Here is a 22,400-nt window from a genome sequence, read left to right on the forward strand (position 1 = left end):
TTGCCAGACAGGCATTCCAGCGGAGGCTGAACAAAGCCCTCATGCTGAAACAAGTGTCTTAAAAAGGGCTTGTTAGTGCTATGATTTTTGCATTTTTGTGCTTTCTGTTGGTGAATTTGCTGTTTAAATGGCCCCCAAGTCTAGTGCTGAAGTGTTATCTAAGTGCAAGAAGTCTGTGATGTGCCTTGTGGAGAAATATGCGTGTTAGGTAAGCTTTGTTCAGGCATGAGTTACAGTGCTGTTGGCTGTTCAGTGTTAATGAATCAACAGTACATATTTAATAAAGTGTCTCTAAACAGTACTGCATGTACAACAAGGTTATGTATTGATTGGTCCATGAAAATGTTCTGACCGGAGGCTTGCAGGAACCTAATCCCGTATTTCCTCTAGAAGCAATGGTTCAGTATTTGCAGTGACTTCATAGAACATAACTACAGTTGCCCCTTGAACAACAGTGGGTTTGAACTGCATGGGTCCAGTTAAATGTGGATTTATTTCAACAGATACATAAGGACTATGAGATTCTTGGCTGGTGATCTGGGGATGCAGAACCCTGGATAAGGAGGGCCAACTGTGAAGTTATACTCAGATTTCTGACTGCACAGAGGGTCGGTGCCCCTAATGCCTGTGATGTTCAAGGGTAAACTGTTCAAGAAAAACAAGATTGACTGTAATTTCATCCTCTCTTCAGAACTCTTAGTGATCTTACCTGTAATTTTTAATGCCAGTTTCATTCAGCAAACGGGCACCTCCTAGGTGCCAGGTGCTGGGGATACAGCAAGAACAAAGCCAGTCTCTTCTCTCACCAAACTCACAGAGGGAGAGAATGTAAACAGTAAATACACATCAGGTGATGGTAAATGCTATAGAGAAACTTTTAATCAGGGAAGGCCTTTATGATAGGGTGGTATTTGTGCAGATACCTAAATGAAGTGAAAGGAATGTGTAACAGGAGGAGGGAGGGTTAAGTACAAAGCCCAGAGATGAGAGCGTCCACAGGACAGCAAGGTGGCCAGTATGTCTGGTGGCAGGTGAGCAAGGGGAGGAGTCAGCAAATGAGGTCAGAAAGGTCAAGGTCAAGACCAGCCATGTCATGCAGAGCTTTGAAGGGCAACGCACCTCAAAACTTTACACAGCGTGGGAATCATACAAGAATCTTTTGCATGTATATGCTTCCAGCTACTTAAGAATTAGTTTGACAAGTTTTAATAGAAAAGCTGCTGTTGGGAGTTTGATGGAGATTGTGTTGTAGTAATCCTTGCTTAAAAAGCACTACTGATTTACTATATTGTTTAATCAAGAATAATTGATTGAAATTTCCTCTTTCAATACAGTTCCTAGATTTCTTTGTAGGGGGCTTATAAATTTCTTTTTAAACTTGTCTTAAAATATTTTGCTTTTGTTCTTGCTGTGGAGGTTTTTTTCTTCCCTTATATTTTCTAACTAGTTATTGTTGGTGTCTAAAAAATAATTATTTTTATTCTTGTACATAAAACTTTAGTGAACTAGGTATCTCAGTGAACTCAATGTTTCTATTAGTGTTTCACTGAGGCTCTTGGGTTTTCCAGGCATATATAATAATGTAAAATCATCAGATTGCCTCTTCCTTACCAATTTTTACATCTCTTGCTTCATACTTCTGTCTAATTACATTGTAATGTTAACAATGGTTATTTTGTGTCATTCCTGATATTAATGGGAATGCGTCTAGTGTTTTATTATTAAGCATTATATTGATGGCTGGTTAGGTTGTACATACATATACATATAAAACATACACATCTATCACGTTGGGCAAATTTACCTCCTCATGCCTCATCTGTTAAGAAATAAAATACACACACACACAGACACACACACACACACATATAAATAGTTGTTTTGAAATTTAATGAGCTAATACATGTAAAACACTTGACACCTGGAACAGTGCCAGGCACACAGTACGCACTCAGTAAGTGTTAGCTGTATGTAATTATAAGTTTATATACAACTATACATTTACACACCACATAATATGTAGCCTTTAAAAAGTCACTTATAGAAATGTTTTCCTCCTACATGAAAGATTTAAGAAAAAAATTAAAAATGTGTATTGCATTAAAATGATATATTAAGATGATCATAATTTCTTCTTTGAGTTACTAATATTGTGAACTATATTAACAGATTTACTAATATAGAAACATTATTACATTTTGGAGGATTATACTGTATATGCTGGTATTTCCTTAGGAATTTTTACATCAATAATCATAAGACTGGCTTGTCATTTTCTTTATTTGCTTTGCCACATTTGGGTACTACTATTTTGCTGATGTTAGAAAAGGGGTATGGTATTCCATCCAAACTTTTTCTCAATGACAAACGAATTGCCCCACGTACCAAAGGGAATTAGACTAGACTGGGCCATGTGTTCCTATACAGGCAGCACTATTTCTAATACCTGATTTACTGGTATTCTGAAACGTGTACCTGACCCCTTACTATAAGTTCTAGGGTCGAGTTTACTCCAGCATGGGGTCCAAAGAAAAGAGGATGAGCAAGAGAGAGATCTTATAATTTATGGATATAAGAACCAACACCACAACACACCCTCTCCCAAAAAGTATCCAAATATCCTGGACAAATTACACAACTGCTGTGTTTCAGTTTCTTCAACCATAAAATGGGGATAATAACAACACCAACAGCACAGGGTTGTAATATATATAATAACTTAGAACAGTGTTTGGCACATAGTAAATATTATTATCTTAAAAGTTTATACTAAAAGTGAAATTTCAGTACAAAACAATAGAAAACCTGATTTTCATTATTTTATGTTCTCATTAATATAATTCTAAAGTTCTGCCTTTGTTCCTGATCTCAGAACATGAATTTTGTTAAATTAATAAAATAATTTAGAACAATGTTTCTCAGAGGGAAAGGGGAATGACATTTAGTTTGGAAAAGCCAAACATACCTATCCTTTTTTGTAAGAAAAACTACTCAAGATTTAAGTGTCATGGAATACTTTGGCTAATAAGGATAATTAGAAGACAATAGTATCAATAACTATGAGTATCTTTGTATGGTGACACATCGTAACTAGACTTACCCTGATGATTGTTTGAAAAGTACAGAAATATCAAATCACAATGTTGTGTAACAGGAACTAACATTGTGTTGTAGGTCAATTATACTTCAAGAACAAACAAACAAAAAATAGAAAGAGATCAGATTTGTGGTTACTAGAGGCAGGGGGTGGGGGGAGGGGGAATTGGATGAAGGTGGTCAAAAGGCACAGACTCCCAGTTATAAGAGAAATAAGTACTAGGGATGTAATATGTACAACATGATGCAGATAATGAACACTGCGGTACATTATGTGTGAAAGTTAAGAGAGTAAATGCTAAGAGTTCTCATCACAAGGAAAGATTTTTTTTTTCTATTATTTAAATTTTGTATATATATGAGATAATGGATGTTCACTAAACTTACTGTGATAAGCATGACGCGTAGGCTCAGCAGCCATGGCTCACGGGCCCAGCCGCTCCGCGGCATGTGGGATCTTCCCGGACCGGGGCACAAACCCGTGTCCCCTGCATCAGCAGGCGGACTCTCAATCAGTGCGCCACCAGGGAAGCCCTGTGATAAGCATTTCTTGATGTATGTAAGTTGAATCTCTATGCTGTGCACCTTAAATATATACAATGCTTTATCTCAATTATATCTTGATAAAACTGGAGGAAAAAATATTCAAAAAGGAAGATAATGGTAGAAAGCTTAGTAAGGAACATGAGTATAAAAATGGCTGGGAATCAGTAATTTAGAAGAAATACATTGATCTGATGATGGGCAGAAGTGAAGGGATGTGGGAGAAAATGGAAGTAAAATTAGAAGAAATTATAACAAGCACCTGAAAGGAAACAAAGGTTTTTCTTATGGAAAATGAGAAAATACTTCTTTCAGTTTAACAATATAGATGGTGGACTGTGCAAAATTATTTTAAAATAAATGGCTGTAGACAAAGATCAGCCATCGGCTCCCACCTCTCTCATAATCTCATTAACTTTTAATAAAGTAATAAATTAGTATACTTTTCAGAATTAGCTTTCTCTTAAGATCTGTAAGTTACTATCAAAAAATTAAAGCCATAATAATTTTCTCCTTTAAATAATTGTTATTTAACAAATCTTTTATGGAAAAAAATCCTATGACTTAGGAATCTATTTTCTTGATAGTAATATCATTAAATACAGAGTAATTTAGTTCTTATGGCATTTTTACAGATGTTAGCTAGGTGATCAAATTCTATTTTAAAATGTGTACAACTAATACATTTTGAAAGTAATACTCTGATGAAACGCAGGACAACAGCAGCCTGGTCCATGGTCACCCAATCAAGCTAAATCAGAGGTTAAGCCAGTATTCAATGAATTCATGTATTCACTCAAGAAACATTTATTTGAATGCCTACTATGAGAAAGTGACATTGAGTGAAGAAGATGAGAGAGGGTACAAACATGAATCCGGTTGCTACCCTAAGGAATATAAATTTACTAAAGAAACCAAATAGATGAATACCTATAAAATATAGCGCATGTCAAAATTAATGCTATTAATAGTGATATATCATAGAATACAAGAGACAAAGACATTGGCTCAGATTGGAGAAGGTTCTGAGAGGCAACATATAAGCTGAGAACAGAATGATGATGACACATTCCTATATATACTATGGTGTATGTGTCTGTGGTAGGGCAAGATGGGGAGTGGGGTAAGGTAGGGAAAGAAAGGATTTTTGCCCAGAGAAAACAGGATCAAAGGCCCAGAGACGTGAAAGATGATAAAATATACAGAATACTGTGAGATTAATACTGCTGTAGAAGAGCCTAGAAAGTTAGGATGTACTTAGTCCATGGAAAGTCTTGAATGCCATACTAGTGATTCAACTTTGTTATTGGGAAACTACTGAAGGTTTCTGAAAAAGGGAATAGTGTATTTCTACCCACATTTTAGAAAGGTAATTAAATCAATATAAAATTAAATATAAAATTAATATAAAATTAAAAATATATAAATATATAAATTAAATTAATAATAATAATAATAAAATAAATAATAATTTATATATAAATTAAATCAATATAAAATTAAATATAAAACTAATATAAAATTAGAATTATTGATTTTAAAAAAAGAAAGGTAATGGGGAACCACTGAAAGTTTCTGAGAATGTGAATGATGTGTTTCTAACTACATTTTAGGATGGTAATTCCAGCTCTACTAGGTTTGAGGGGGCAAGAAACTCAATGACAAGTTAGGAAGGTATTATAATACATAATGGTCTAAGCAAAAGGTAACTGGTATCTAAAGTTATGCAGAAAAAAAGAAACAAATATGAGATATTTTCTAAGATGAGCCAATGGGTCCAGTAAGGATTTGATAATAAAGACAAAAGAGGAAGGAGTAACAAAAAATAACTGATGGCACCAAATGATACAGATACACTGCAGAATGACTGAGGACATTGGGTAAAGGTGATTAGTGACCACTGAGGGAGCTTTTTCGGAGATAAGAAGACAGGTGGGGTGAACAGGCAGCTGCTCCTAACCAAGTTTTTATGCCATAGATCCTTTCTCAGTCTAATGAAGGCTATACATCTCTTTTTGAAGTAATGCTTTTAAATGATAAAGCAAAAACAGAGACTGCATTACAAAGAAGCCAATTATATTAAAATATCAAAATATGTAAAAATGTGATATAGTAAAATATATGCCTTTTATTAACACATTAAAATAAGATGTAGCAGCAGACCTAATAACTACCATGATTTTGAAGTAATTAAAAGTAAAAATGATATTTCAGAGTATTTACTTCAACTGTAACATGATAGGGAAACATTTATGATTTCTATGGATGACACAGTCATATATGCTGTTATTAAAATTGGACTTATTGCTTACATTCATAATTGAAGGAAATTTCAATCAGAGGATATGAATATAAATACATAAATTTTTTTCCCACCCAACATCACAGAATGCCCAAATTCTATCCATGGACCCTTTGGGGGACCACAGAACACAGGCTAAAAACTCCCAGTTAAGGAGTAAGTGTGTGCTGAAGAAGAGATGACAGCATATGTATTCTTTTAATAAGTTTGGCAGGAAAGGAATAAGATATAGAAAGATATTTTGGTGGGTAGGGAGGGTAAGGTTTTTTTTTTCTTTCTTTTAAGAACTTTAAACCAGAAGAATAGATTTAATGGGGCAGGAGAGAAAAAAGGTATGCCCACCTATGTATGAATGAAAGACTGGGAATAAATAAAAGGACAACAACTTAGAGGAAAAAAAAGAAGGAATAGCAGTGAATTGGGAAAACAGAGTTGGTTCAATGAGGCAAACGTTGCCTCTACTTTAGCCTCTAATTCTCGGTCAAAATTAACCAGCCTACCACCCTCAACCCTGCAGTCCTTTCCCAGCCTCCACAAGACCCAGAGGGCCAGGACTGACTGGGGTGAAGAGTGAAAGGCGAGGACAAGCACTGCCGCCAGGGAACTGCCAATGTTCAGGAGCAGGAAGTGCGTTCTTGTTGCTCTTCTGCCTCCTTTTCTAACGCATCTCCAGTCTTCTTTCCCAGCTCTCAAGATACCTAGAGGCTTAATGCTGCCATTTGGCCGTCTAGATACTCCCATCCTAGTTGCTCCGTCCAGTCTCCCTTCCCACAAAAATCAAAACTCCAAAAGAAAGATCATTGAGGGTACTGTGATGTTTATATGATTAAAGTAATTATTAAATATTTAAGTATGAAAGATTCTTGAGGAAGGGGCGTAAGTACAATGGATGCTCTAAGGATGGCTTGTTAAACCAAGTGACTATTTATTTAGATAAAACGATTGATGAAAGATTTTTAAATATAAGAATCTTAGCGTAATCCTGGTCTCTGGACCTCCTTCCTTGTCGGCACCTTTCCTCCTCTGCACTTGTGTGTGCATATGCACACATGTGCATGGAGAGAAGGGGGTGCAGGGAGGACAGAACCAACTTACCGCATTTCTCACTCTTGGAAGAGATTCTTAAGCCTTTGGGTTTAGTAAGCAAAAAGCTACTTTATTGGGAAGCAAAGATTTAGCAATAAAACAAATTAATCAGTCTTCAGACCCAGTATTTCTATTTTTTTTTTTTGGCCATGCCATGCTGGCATGTGGGATCTTAGTTCCCCAACCAGGGATTAAGCCATGCCCCCTGCAGTGGAAGCACAAAGTCTTAACCACTGGACCACCAGGGAAGTCCCTAGACCCAGTATTTCTAAAATAACTGATTGTTTTATTTTATCTTCTAATTCTGATTATTTTTTAAGAGATAATATAAAAAGTTGAGGAAGAGGTTAGCACACATTGAGAAGAAAATTATTTCAGGATTTTGATCAAATATAAATCCATGTTGAACTGGATTAGCTTATATTAGGTGTTTATCATAAAATAGTATTCAATCTATTAAAATGCACATAAGACTTAAGTACTCATTTGCTCTCAAAGTGGGAAATAAACATTTATGATCTACCTGTTATTCTGAGGAATGCTCAGGCCCAAGACTCAGCACCTGGTAGCACTCTTGCCAAATTGGCATTCTGGCTTCTGGCTATCACTCAGGAATTCCAAAGTGTTTTCTCTACCTGCCACATCTTCACTCAGGTGCTCTCCCAGCATGGGATGGTCTAGAAGCTAAGTTGCAGCTGTCAACCTGGCACATGTTTCCCAGCCACCTAGGCTAGCAGTAAAATTTTCTACATCAACCAAACTCACAGAATTAATTTTGTGAAATTTTTCCTTATAAGCCAACTCCTTATGTTTTTTTTTCAAAATCGCACTTATACTACCTATACTCTAAACCTAGTCTCTCTCCTAGTACAGAAAATTTTTCTAATTTGTGGATCAGTATTTGACTTCAAACATTAGCTGCCTCTGATTCCCTACTGAGGTTCTTATTTAAAAGGGAGGGATTAAAGACCTTAGGACCTAGCAGAGCCTCTATTTAATATAATCAAAAGACCTGAAAGAACACTGAAAAATAGAGAACTTAATGGGAAATAAAAGAGAAGCAATTTAAAGCATTTTGTTTTTCTTACTTATAGGGATCACTAGAATTGTCCACCATCCATTTCAAAGAATGTGGAGTATTTTCTATAATTCTGTCATTTCTCTTGGCCAATGTATTCATCCCATCCATAAACAGGTCAGGAAAGAAGAACTAATTTTTATTTCCAAAGCTTTACAATTTTGGGGGTGAGAGTATTTGAAAGATGCACCCTGAAATACTATAAACTGGTAAAGAGCATAGTGGGGCCCATGGAAAAACAGAGCTGCTGGCTCAACTTCCAACCCCAGGAAATCCTATAACACACACAGAAGGGAGCACACAAGGGCCAAGGAGATGTAGAGATCTGCAGGCAGAGATGCCCCATTTAAGGAACTCAAATACTTTTCAAACAAACTTAGAAATCAGCTTATTTTGAAAGTTACACCATCCTATCCTTACACAAAGATGACAAAAACCCTGACAATCTAAAGCTTTAGATTTACTTCTTTTATCCACAGGCCTTAAATGATGATGATGGCATTAAACTCCAGGGTATATGTGTATTTAATCAACAACAGCAACAACAATTAGAATGGCCCTTATCTGAAGTATTCACAGAGTAATTGCTAGGGACTTCTTTTTTTTTTTATTTTAATTTTTTATTTTTTGCCGTACGTGGGCCTCTCACTGTTGTGGCCTCTGCCGTTGCGGAGCACAGGCTCCGAACGCGCAGGCTCAGCAGCCATGGCTCACGGGCCCAGCCGCTCTGCGGCATGTGGGATCTTCCCGGACCGGGACCAGGGCACGAACACGTGTCCCCTGCATCGGCAGGTGCACTCTCAACCACTGCGCCACCAGGGAAACCCTACTAGGGATTTCTTGACTTCAAAGATAAGATACAGAGGACATTTGCACTCGACTGACCAACTTTTTCAAGGCATTTAGGAAAAACTCAAACATAGAGAATGGAAGTATACTCTGACTATGAGATACAAAAATGAGAAGTCAGCATCTGCTAACAAAAATTTTTTTAAACCCTAAAACTCCCAATATCTGTACATTAAAACTCTCTTCCAGATAACACTGCAGTTAAAGAAAAATAAAAAATAAAATTATGGACATTAAAAATGGATGACAATAGAATTATAACCTATGGGATGTGGCCAAATTAATACTCAATGAAAAAATTAATGGTGTAAATGTATTTAATAGAAAAAAGAAATAAATGAATTAAACATTTAAATTAGAAAGGTTAAAATAAGCAAACAAGCCAAAATAAAGGTAGACAAAGTAATAAAATTAAAAGCATAAGTAAGTAAATTAGGAAGCAAAAAAACGTAGAAATGGTTAATATAATGGAGAGCTGGTTCTAAATATGAATGAATGAATAAATGAATAAGTGAATAACTTCCTAAAAATGTGACCAAGAGGTTGAGGAACTCTACAAATTAACAATACAAATATAATGTTCAATGAAATGGAAGGGTTTCTTTGCATAAATCTTTATGCCAATAAATAAGAATCCATAATTGAAGCCGACTTAAGAAAAGGTTGTAAGTGAATAACCATGGAAGAAATAAAAACTTTGTTAAAGATTTATACCCTCTATTCCATTCCTGACAAAGAATGCTATACCCATTTTTTCTGTGGGTGTGTTCTGGCAAAACCCTTTGTTACTGAGATTATTCTAGGGCACCTGAGAACATGGAAAGCATCCCAACTGGTTTATGAGGCTGGCCTAATTATGACAAAACCTAACAAAGATGGCACAAAAACTAATCAAATGTATGTATAATCTTACTTATACTTTATACAAAGTTCTAAATATAAGAAAGGTAATTTATATAGTATATAGTATATTCAAATTATAACAATACACATTTAACCAGTAGATTTCATTCTATGATAATAGATTTTTCTAATATTGAACACTGTTAATTCAGTTCATTTAATCATAAGTACTGATTAAAGACTTGCATTGGATGGGTGTGGAAGATGAAAGAGACATGAAGAACCAAGAACTTCTAGATCTATGGTGTGAGCAGCTGAGAAGATGGTAGTAACATTTATTAAAGTGGGGAAGACTTGGAAAGGGACAGATTTGGAAGGACAAAAATTCTGTTTTAGATAATTTTGTTTCAGATACTAATAGCTATCCAAGTAGAGCTGTTCCAAGACAGCTGGGTAAAAGAGAGAAGTCAGTATTGGAGATAAAAATTTGGTAGTCATTAGCATGAAGATGGTATTTAAAAATATAGTTTTGCATGGATGGAAAACTGTACAAAAAAGAAGAGAGTCCAGGATTCAAATTTTAGTAACCCAACAATAGAAAGACACTACCTAGATCTGTGAATACCATATCTTCATACAGTATATGTTGCTATACTTAATCATTTTTTAAAACATGCTAAATCAGGACTTTGGTACAAAAATTATTTAACAAAAACCTTACAATATCACAGGGTGGGTTTCCTGCTAGCCCCTGAAAACTTCAGTTTCAGGAGCACTGTCATATTTGTGATTTGTAAATTATTTGAATCTTTTTTTGGGGGTAGTCATTTTTAAACAGTTTTCTGAAAGATGCCTCAGAAGCTGAGTAAGGAGGGCTCTGGGACTATGACCCTAAGACTTTATTTGAATAAGGGTTTTATTCCAAGGGGCAAATTTGTTTCATTTACTTTAACTAGTATTTTATAAATATAATGTAATAGCAGACAATGCTGAAAAGTAAAGTGGGTCTCAAAGTCTGTATCATTGAGACAAGGATGGAATCATTAAGTGGGTTGAAAGCAGCAAAATTTCAGCCTTACTGACATTTAGCCTTATTTAAACTGACTGACTGTATGTTCAATTTAAAAAGAAGAGAACATGAGTCAAATGCTGAAAATATAGTTTTGAAGATGTGCCTAAAAGATACTTAGGAATTTAACAATTTAAAGGAATTCTCCCATAATATATAAATCTATTTTCAAGTTTCTCACATTTAGCTTTTATAGATATTTGCAGGAATATGTGTATGTAAGCAGGGGACATCTATGTCAGGAAACAATAGCCATTGGCATTTAAAAAATGAAATAACAGGGAGAAAGACCCAGTAAAAAAAGAAATAAGCTCAAATGCCTACTATCACTGTTCTATGGTTTCAACCAATGCAATAAGACAAGAAAAAAAAGTTGAAATATTTTTAAAAATTTATATTATTTGGGGGTCACTTATAATATATCCTGAAAATCAAGACAGTCAACTGAAAAAGTATTGGAACTAAGTATCCTGAAAATCAAGACAGTCAACTGAAAAAGTATTGGAACTAAGTCCTACAATATAACTAACGGTACATAAAAGATGGTTATTTAAAATTGACTAACTTTCCTTTATACCACCCACTACAAGGTATAAAATATAGGCATACCAAGTATAGAATATAATGAGGTGAAATCTCATTCATAATTAATAATGACAGCTAACATCTCTCAAGGGCTTATACTTCAATGTACATTATTGGTTGATAGCCATAACCATGATATTATATGATATTACCATGATAATAGGTACTATCATCACAATTTCACAAAGAAACTGAGGCTTAGGAAAATATAGGAAATTTGCCCATGATCACACAAGCGTCAGAACAGGAACTCAAACTCAATCTCTCTGACTCTACTGAAGGAGCTTCTTAGCACTATTATGTCATTCTTGTTTATCAAATTAACAAAGACAGGCTGTGAAGGGAAACTGTGATGGGTGCAGAGAGCGACACACATGCATTTCTAAGAATATAAATTGGTGCAACTTTTCTAGAGGGCAATTTGCATGATCACATCTAGGAACTTGTTTAAAATATATTCATCAATGTGTACAAAGATCTATATACATGGACATTTATCACATTGTTCACTATAACAATAAAAATATTGGTCATACTCTAAATACTCAACAATATGAGCTTGATTAAATTGCAGTATTTGAATGTGTTGAATGCATTCAGCCAATAAAAATAACCTTTTTTTTTTTTTTTTTTTTTTGTGGTACGCAGGCCTCTCACTGCTGCAGCCTCTACTGCTGTGGAGCACAGGCTCCGGACGCGCAGGCCCAGCGGCCATGGCTCACGGGCCCAGCTGCTCCGCCACATGTGGGATCTTCCCGGACCGGGGCACGAACCCGTGTCCCCTGCATCGGCAGGCGGACTCTCAACCACTGCGCCACCAGGGAAGCCCAACAAAAATAATCTTTTAAAAGAATATTTAATGATACAGGAAAACATCGTATATTGAATGAACAGCAAGAAACAAAACTACATATGCATACAAATTTTTTAAAGGATGTGTTTATATTGACTAGGAGATTAAAAAAAAATGAAAACATTACCAAAACTTTAAGTTATCTCTATGGGAAAATTATAGATGATTTTTCACTATCACTTTTACTTTTTCTCTATTTTAAAAATGTGATAAAATAAATATGCTAAAATATTTAACTCAAAATTTAATTTTAAAAGATAAAACGAAGTAGTCAAAATAATAGAAATGCACTTTGGAAAACATCTCTCCTATTTAAAATTATTTTTTCCTATGCATGATATTGCTAATTTTAACATAACGTTATGAACACAATTTTTATGTTACTTAAGGCATTTTTCTATCTTAGCAAAAATAGAAATAATGCCTACTTTATCAAAATAGATAATTTATTGCACACTTCCAGCATTTTAGATCTGTACTAATCATTTACAATTACAGCAAAATTCCAAGAAGTACCTAATACATAAAATCGCCAACTCAGTGGGGCAATTCAAAGAAACGATGACTTAAAAAACGTCTAAGTCAACAATGAGGAGGCAGCCTCAATTATATGGGAGAACTGCTCCCTATAAGTATACAAAATAATAAAAATAAATTATAAAGTAAAAGCCAAGATGTGAAACAGACTAAGTCACAGAATAAAGGATAAAATTAAGCCCATGTAATTTTGAATAGGAAATGAGTAGATGACTAAGAACAAAGAACAGAAACTAATTTTAGCTTCACCCTAAATGACATGAAGTAATAAATTTAAAAGCCCTTTGAAAAATCTAAAATATAAACTTACATATTAAAAGCAATAACAGTAAACTTGATTTTTTAGGTATTTTTCATCTGGTAAGCCCAATTACCCAGAACACAATTAAGAGCCAGTGAATAAGTAGACAGAAAAATAAAACAAACAAACAAAATCTCTGTCTAATCAATTCAGTGAATACTGCTAAGTCATTTTATAATAACATTCACTGCCTTCTATGTGCCAGGCACTTTTTATACTCATTAGCTCAAATCAGTAAAAACAACTTGCAAAGTACAAGAAATCAAAGAGAAACTGAGTTTTGTCTAAGGTCACAGCCAGTAAAGGACAGAGCTGGGATTCAAACCCAGGTCTATCTGATTGTTAGAGGCCCCAACTACTCTCTGAAAGTGCAATTTCTCAGTTCTCCAACCTAGACAATCTTTGAGTCCTAAAGGCCTTTAATTGCTGCCTAAATACTTTTATGTTAGCCATAATATTAGCTGTTGTCATTCAGTTTCACAGTCCATAGCAGTTATCTTCTTCAAATTAGAGGGAAGAAGTGACAACGTCAGCAAGGAACAGCTAACAGCAAGGAAAGAAGACCAAAAATCATTAATATACATCAACAGAAATCATTGAGTTCTGCTGTCCTCACCATCTTTTTTTTTTTAAAAAAAAGCAAAACAAGCATTGTTATTTAGATAGGATAAATCAGGAATCTTGATAACCCCTGTTCTATCACCTGGAAGATAGGCAAAACAACAGTATAAACTTTATACAATTGTTGTAAAACTAAATTAGATAATGTAAGTAAAGTGCTTAATACTGTACCTGGCATAAAGTTAGTGCCCCACAAATGTTAGGTATTATTATGCTTCATAATAAGTGAAGTTATAGGCTACATGTTACTTGAAGGTAGAAAAATATAATCCATGTATTTAAATTTTTCCATTTAAAATAGTTAAAATGTTTTGTTCTTGAAAGACTTTAAGACTAACTTCTAGAAATTTGCCTTTATAATATCCTTCCCCAGCTAAGTGGGGTAGATAAGGGTAAATGCATGTGACCACTCAAGAAATCACATCATACATACTAAGTTAATTTTAAAATGTTTGGGTACACAAATTGTGTTATTTGCTCTACTGATTACTGCGATCATCTCATAGCCATCTACTGACTTTTGTTCACCCTACCACATCAGCAGGTCCATTTAAAGAACATACTCTATGGCCTTTAACAATAAAAACACATCCATGAAGTATCTACTAGGTATTAAACACTGTAGAAGACTTGGGATAAAACAGTGTAAACCAAAGTCCTTGCCTAAAGACTACAAACAAAATAAAGAAGATCCTAGGCACTGTATTTTGTATTATCAGTTAATCCTTATGACAAATCTATGCCCTAGCTAGTATTTTTTTTTTCTGTTTTATAGATGAAGAGCAGAGACACAGAAAGCAAAAAAGAAATAAAGAAGAAACAGTTAACTATCACCAAATATACAAGTGTTATAGAGGGATTTAAAGTATTTTGAAAACACAGGGGAGTAAACAAATAATTTTGCCTAAAGATGGGTGACTAGAAAATGCTTGTATTTTAAATTTAAAACTCAAGTAAAAATTCTGTAAAGTATAACTACAGGAATAAAAAATAGGAGAGTGTTTATCAAAATATTTACAGAAGTTATTTATGCGTAAGAAGATTCCAGGTGGTTTTACTTTTCTCTTTGCTTCTTCTTAATCAACCTGCCTACTTTAATATCTTAAAATATAAGTAGAAAAAAGTCAGCATTAAAATTAGATATTAATGTTCATCTAACTGTCAAAAAATTTTACAGTTAATAGTTCATTCAAACATGGAATGAAATCAGCTCTTGCACGCTTTTCTGACAAGTGTACATACCAATACAGCTTTTCTGGAAAACTTTTTGGCCATCAAAGACCTTAAAGCTTATTCTCTTTGATCATTACTTCTAGGAATCCATCCTAAGAACACAGATGCAGAAAAAAGAAAAATTACTGGGATGTTCAACTAAAGCATTATGATTTTGAAATACTGGGGGAAAACAAATGTCTAACTGAAATAGGAGAATGATTAAGTAAAATGATATGTTCTTAGGAAGAAAATGTTTGAAATATTTTTAATGTCATGAGAAAATCCTTAGTGAATGTTAAATGGGGATGGAAAGGTGGGGCGCCAAGCTCTATAAACTCCCAAGAGAGATGATTCTATTATATAGTTTAAATCTCACAATAATATATTAACATGTATTAGGTTAAAGAGACCTTAATATTTCGTACTTAGCCTAAGCTGGGACACCTGCTCTGCCATTATTAACTGTGAAACCTCTAGCAAGTTATTTAACCACACTGTAGTTTGGTTTCCTCATCAGAAAAAAAAAAGTATTGAAATACTTCTTTATAGGAGTACAGTAAGTATTAGATGCATTAATATATATAGAGCACTTAGAACAGTGCTTGGCACAGTGTCACCTCCTATTATCAATCTTAACCTACAATGGAGTAAACCCAGTGAGATCTAAGCTGAAGCCTGAATAATGAGGTGTGAGCCAGGCAAAAGATGAGGGGGTATAGGGGAAAAATGTCCAGGCAAGCAGGAAGAACTTGGGATTTTTATTCCCTATGTACCTTTAGAGATATGATAATTTATCTTAAAGGCAGAATGCTTTGAGTGTTCAGACATCTGCTTATGGGCTTTACTTTATGCCAGTTCACTGGGCATAAGAATCATCATGCATCTCTTAATTTTGAAACAATGTGTATCAACATACGAACATACACACGATGACACACTTTTTATAGAACTAAAAATAGTATCACAGGAAGGAAGAACTGCCCAGTGGTTAAGGGCATGAGTTTTAAAGTCAGACTCAGGGGTTCAAACTCCGTCTGCAATTTACTAGATGTGTGACTTTGGACAAGTTATTTAAACTTTCTGTGTCTCAGTTTCCTCATCTATAGAATGAAGATAATAAAAGCAAGCATAAGCATGACATTAGCACATCAGTGCACAATACACAATAACTATTATTATGTCAGCTATAAAAACCAAAGATGGAATTGATATCTCCACATCACAGATCTGAAAGTTATCTTTATGCCACTGGATCCAAAACACAGTGTGCCACAGCAAAGGAAACCATGAAGCAAATGAAAAGACAACCTACAGAATGGAAGAAAATATTTGCAAATTATGTAACCGACAAGGGATTAATCTCCAAAATATATAAACAGCTCATACAGCTCAATATCAAAAAAACAACCCAATCAAAAAATGGGCAGACGATCCAAAGAAGACAAACAAATGGCCAAAAGGCACATGAAAAGATGCTGAACATCACTAATTATTAGAGAAATGCAAATCAAAGCTACAATGAGGTATCACCTCACACCCGTCAGAATGGCCATCATCAAAAAGTCTACAAATAATAAATGCTGGAGAGGGTGTGGAGAAAAAGGAACCCTCCTACACTGATGGTGGGAATGTAAATTGGTAGAGCCACTATGGAGAACAGTATGGAGGATCCTTAAAAACCTAAAAAAAGAGCTACCGTATGATCCTACAATCCCACTCCTGGGAATGTATCTGGAGAAAACCATAATTCAAAGCAATACATGCACCCCCAATGGTCCTTACAGCACTATTTACAATAGCCAAGACATGGAAGCAATCTAAATGTCCATCAACAGATGAATGGATAAAGAAGATCTGGTATGTTTATACAATGGAATATTACTCAGCCATAAAACAAGAATGAAATAATGCCATTTGCAGCAACATGGATGGACCTAGAGATGATCATACAGGAGGCATATCAGCACTTAAAACACAAATTTTTTTAAGAACATTTGGTATTTTTGAACCCCAGAATCACGATATTTTAGGCTTAAATTTGAATTCCTGATTTAATATGCTTCTGTTATTCACTGACCTTCTTACTTAATATTTTTCTTTCCAATAAAATATAACCTTGAAACATCTTTGCCACCTTAATCATCCACTACTCCTATCATCCGGGGAATGCTCCAGACACACTGGATCACCTACTCCCTGCTTTCCTTGACTCAGGGTATCCATTTGGAAATGACTCCCACCTTTAAGGCCTGGCATGCCACCTTTCTCAGTGCCTGAATCTCCTACTTCTTTGCTTATGGCATGTAGAATATTCCATCTAGCTTTATGTGCTCTCTGTTAATAATCTCTCTTCTTTTAGCGGTCAGGGTCCTTATACAGCACCTAGATTGATACTAAATAATTATTTGCTGAGGTAATAGAAGTTTACCAGTCTCACCTGAGCAATAACTGCCAATTAGTTTACAATCCTACATTCTAATTCTAATACTAAAATGATAAAAAAAAAACCCTCCTACATAAATCTTACGTTTGCTTCTTTAAAACTGCTATCAAATAATGAAAAGTAGAATTCTTTTGAATATATGTAGAAAAGCAATTGAAAGCACTAAAAGGGTATAAAATGATATAAAAATGGTATTAAAAACTATAAAATGATAACAACGCTTTTACATCTGTTACAGTAATTAAAATTAATGTAGAAAACACTGTGGTGTGCTAGAATGAAGACAAGGTAACCCAGTTGTAGAATGAGAAAAATACTTAAAAAACACTATATCTATTGAACACTTGGGGTTCAATTTGGCAGATGTAATCCATGAAAACATAGCTCCAGAGAAACCAGTAATATAAAATAGGATAATTTTATTAGTATGGTAATTAAAACAAAAATGTAGTAAAAGGAAATGACTAATAAAAACTTCCATCAGCATACAAACATTCCAAGTTTGTGTTTCCTATAATATTTTCCATTATAATAAACTAGTTCATTAGACTTCCATTATTAAAAGCAGGTTAAAAAAATAGTGGCCTCTTTTTTGCTGTTGTTTTGTTTAAAAGTCCATTTTACTTTACATATAGAGTTTAAGTACTTGTGTGATGACCAGATGCTAGAGGTAGAAATGTAACCTACTTTGAAAGCAAAATCCATTGTTAAACTAAGTAAAAATACTCAAACATTTCAAATCATAGATACACAGTTACTAGACGATTCTGATGTTTAGGGTATCTTCAAGTAGACAGATTAAGGTAACTTAAAATCCAAATGCCAAATTGGAAGAAAGCAGGTGAATAGAGAGGCAAGTCTGAAATAAGCATCTTCCTGGGGTTATCAATAGTAAGACAATTTTACAAATATTTGGTGAAGCTATCCTTATATTCGAACAACAGACAACACCAAAATTGAGAAATTGCGGCTAAAATTAATTGCATATGTGATTAAATAAATGGAAGTCATACCCTCATACCCTAAATATATTAAGACTTTAAAAAATATATAACACATTACCTTCCCACTTCTTGTGGTTCTCCAAGTCCCAAAAACTTGTATGAGGCATATCCACTGTTTTCTGTTTATAATATACATTAGAAAAACTACATGAGGAAATAAGTGAAGAACTGATGAATTTTTCCAAATTTCTAAATATACTGAGCCCCAAGTATCTCTGCAACTATTCTAAGATGGTTAAAAAAAAAAAAAAAATCTGGATCAATAAACGCCTCATGGGCCTGGGGATATTCCAACACATTCTTGCAACCAACAGGAAAACTTTCCCTAAATCTGGATTAGTATTTCTTCTCTTTATCACAAAACACAGAGCACAGACCAGGATTGTTAACGGTTACCCAAACAGCAAGAAATGCAGTTAGGGTGATCAGTACTTGGAAGCTTAGACTGTTTTTAAGGTCTTGAAGGGGTGAAGGACGAGACAGTTGAGGGAGGAAATGAGGGATTCATTTCTCCAAGTTACATCTGTGACACCTCTTTGTAGGGAGTTAAACATGGGGACCTGTCCGGCTAAATGAACGCAGGGTGAAAATGGGAATTTGGCTGTACACTGAGGGGTGAGGGGTGCAGGAGGGACGCGGGGGCAGAGGGGCGTTTCGCCACGGCCCGCCTGGGTGTTTGGCTGGAGGGATGGATAATAAAAGCTAATGGCTGGGGCTGTATCCGAGCTGTCGGATGCTGCCTCACCCCCCCGCCGCCCCCCCCGCCTCCCAGCGCGCGAGGTCTGAGCCTCAGGAGAAGGACTGTGGGTCCGTTTCCATCCGGGGCGCCCGGGTCCGCCTCCATGTTCGGCGGCCGTACCCTGGGGCGGCCGGGAGTGGACCGAAGCCCTAGGCCGCGGGGCCGGAGAGACCCGCCTCCCCTCGCCCGAGATCCCCGGTGGGGCCGGCTTTGCCGCCCGGGAGGATGCGCTGGGCTTTCGCTCGACCCCGCCCGAACCCCGGGAGCAGCCGGGGCTCAGGGACTCGACTTCCAGCGGCCCGACCCGCCTGGGCCTGGAGATCCGCCGGCGCGGCCGCCCCAGCCACGGCCCCTCCGCCCGGCGCTCGGGCGCGGCCTCCCGGCCCGCGGCCCTCCCCTCGCCCAGCTCCCTCAGGGCCATTGTCGCCGCTGTCCGCCCCTCCACCCCCTTCCCGAAGGACAAACCTGGGGGCCGCTACCCGGCATGGCCGGCCCCGCGAGGAAGCGGCGAGCCGGCGGCGGGGCACGCAGCGACAGCAGCCACTTCGGCCCTCCCCGCTCGGCGCCGCGCCCGCCTGCCCAGCCCGCGCGCCCTCCGCCCCGGCCGCAGCCCCGGCTCCCCCTCCCCCGGCTGGCACCACTCGCCCCCCCCGCCCCCCACGCGCGCGCACCCGGATCTGTTGCTCAACCTACTTTCAGTCTCTTCTCATCAGCCATCACCACATGCCCTGGAAGCGGGGCCGCCCCGGGACCCTCCGGCGGACGGCCGCCTCTCCTTCAGCCTCTGGCCGCCGCTAGGGCGCGGGGCGAGTGGGAGGCTCCCCCATGCCGCCTGCGCGCACACCGGCCACACGCCGGGGCCCCGGCTCTGCCCACCGCCCGCGCCGCTGCTCCGCGGGGAGAGCGAGCCTGGATCTCCCGCTGTCGCCTCGCCCCTAGCCCCTCGCCCGCCCGCAGCGGCAGCGGCAGCCGCTGCGCCGGTTCCTCCTCCCCTTTCCTCTTTTCCTTCTCCTCCTTCGCCTCGTCTGGAGCTGAGGTTGGCAAACCAGCACCTGCTGCTGGAGATCACCGAGAACTGAAACAGGAAACCCCGAACCCAGGGGAAAACCCGGGAGGCGTGGGGAGGGGTGAAGGGAGCTGCTGGAACCTGTCGGGCTTGGCCGGGCCACTGCGGCCGCAGGAGGTTCCCGCTCCGCCTCTCCTCGCGCCCAGCCCAGGGGTCCCGACCTCCCCGCTCCGCTCCCCCGGCCCGGGCCGGCGGCGCCTCTCGACTCAGCTACGCCTCCTCCACCCGGCAGTACCACGGATCATTCCCTGGGCAGCAAGGGAATCGAGCGGCTGCCTTCCTTTCCCGTGCTAGTTTGCTTGTTATCAATATTCCGTAATGAGGAAAAACCACACCCGGCATTAGCAAGACCAATGAGGGAATTTAAACAAATGAAGCTGTTGGGATTTTACCCAGAGGAAGGACTTCTTTCAGTAAGGAAACTGGCCTTGTTGGAAGTGGCAACATGTCCAAATTGAGGTGAAAGTCAGGTTGAATCCAGATCTCCTTCGGGAGGTTGGGAGGAGAGCCCTCTGCACGGAGGTGGGCTCCTGAGTTGAAAGTGTGAAAGCACTGAGAGCAGCGGGTCTTTCTACTTTGTGAATTGTCCAACACCCAGCACAATCTAGGCCAACATTTCAGAAATGTTCAAATCATCTCACTCACCTGCCTGTGGAATTGTCACCAGGTGTGTCACTCATAGCCTTGGGCAGGATGCATCTGCTTTTGGAGTGAGAGGGAAAGGAACATCTCCGTCCCTGGATTGTGCCTCTACCACGTGCCACAGACCTGGCAGCTGCTTTAAGTGCATTAACTCGTTTAAGTGTCACCACGGCCACCTGAGCTAGGTGTTATAATCCCCTTTATCCCACAGAATATTGAGATTAGAAAAATTTCCCAAAAGTACACAGCTTGCATAGGAAGGATCCAGGTCTGTCTGCATCCAAAGCACATATTTGTTTCAGTGGACCTGAGTTCACACCTTTGATCACACTTTTCACCCTTAACAAAATGATTTCTTGCCTCTCTGAATTGTTTTGAATGAGGGCATACTTGCTTTAAGCATGGATCAGTTGAATCTGATTGGGCTGCTTAATGGTAGTGATATCCGTGATGCTTACTGGGGTTTAAACTTTATAGTTTCTCTATTTTAAAAAACCCTGCTTTTATGGCTCAGTTGAGCAGCATAGATGTCCCCGCCTCATTGGCCAGCATCTGTTGCTCTTTAGCTATGGATGATATGGGGTCCCAGCTGAGAGCATCCTGCTGGCTGGTGTCCATGGCATGCTGACACTGCGAGATGAAAGGAGAGCATCTCACTGAGCCTGTTTTCCACTACAGCAGGCCAGTCTTGGAGCCTAGTAAATGAAATAGTAGACTGGTAGGTTTTTTGGGGGACATATGAGAATTCTCTGGTCCACATTTTTAGTACCACCTTAGGAAGTTTGGCAACCTTCTGTCTGCAGACAGATCAGTTTGAATTGGCAGGAAGGGAGGGATGCTCAGGAAAGAATTCCCTGTTCACTGAGCCAAACCCTCAGAAGCCTCTTGAGCAGTATTAGGGAGTGGCAGGGAGTTAGAAAGAGTCTGGCTTGCTGACAACAATACGTGACGGCATCTATGGCATGATTTTAGTGAGACCAGGAAGTTCCCCTATTCCACAATGTACCACCCACACAGTCTACTTATTTCCCTCAGTTGACTCAGCTGAATTCACTCAATATTGATAAAGCATGGTTATGGGCCAAGGCACTATACTAGGAACTTTGGAAGTGAGAAGTATGAATAACTATTACAGTTGCTAACATTTAGTGAGTGCTTATCATGTTCCAGGTACTATTCTGAGCACTTTTATATTCTCTCACATAACACCCACAAAACCCCTACAAGGAAATAACTATCACTGTTTCCATTTCACAAATGAGAAAACTGAGGCCAAGCTTAAGGTCAGTAAATAACAGTGCAAGGATTAAAACACAGGCATTCTAACCCTACAATTCAGGACTCATTATGTGAATGATACAGTAACTGCCCTTAATTACCTTACTATGTAGTTGGAAGATAAAAAAATATGAAAGTTAAAAGAAAACTAAGAAGGCAAGAGAATTCTTAACTGTTAAATATGTGTCACGGGTAATAAATGCAATGAAGTTTCAGAGGACAGAGGAATCACTTTAGGTTGGAATGGTTG

General features: G+C 38.0%; 1 protein-coding gene across 2 annotated transcripts in view; it reads right to left on the minus strand.

The window, feature by feature from the left end:
• ZC3H12C (zinc finger CCCH-type containing 12C) overlaps positions 1–22,400 on the minus strand; it is a 68,656-nt gene that overhangs the window by 44,452 nt on the left and 1,804 nt on the right. Inside the window, exon 1 of one of the 2 annotated variants that reach the window (XM_029209247.1) lies at positions 19,858–20,194. The exons of the other annotated variant lie outside the window; for it this stretch is intronic. Coding sequence (XP_029065080.1) covers positions 19,858–19,881 — 24 coding nt within the window. The 5' untranslated portion in view covers positions 19,882–20,194. Of the gene's footprint in view, positions 1–19,857; positions 20,195–22,400 lie in introns of those variants that run through there. 2 annotated transcript variants of the gene reach the window in all.

Source organism: Monodon monoceros, unplaced genomic scaffold (genome assembly GCF_005190385.1).
Source record: "Monodon monoceros isolate NGI ecotype Baffin Bay Population unplaced genomic scaffold, NGI_Narwhal_1 Super_Scaffold_7, whole genome shotgun sequence".
In the NCBI taxonomy this organism is placed as follows: domain Eukaryota; kingdom Metazoa; phylum Chordata; class Mammalia; order Artiodactyla; family Monodontidae; genus Monodon; species Monodon monoceros.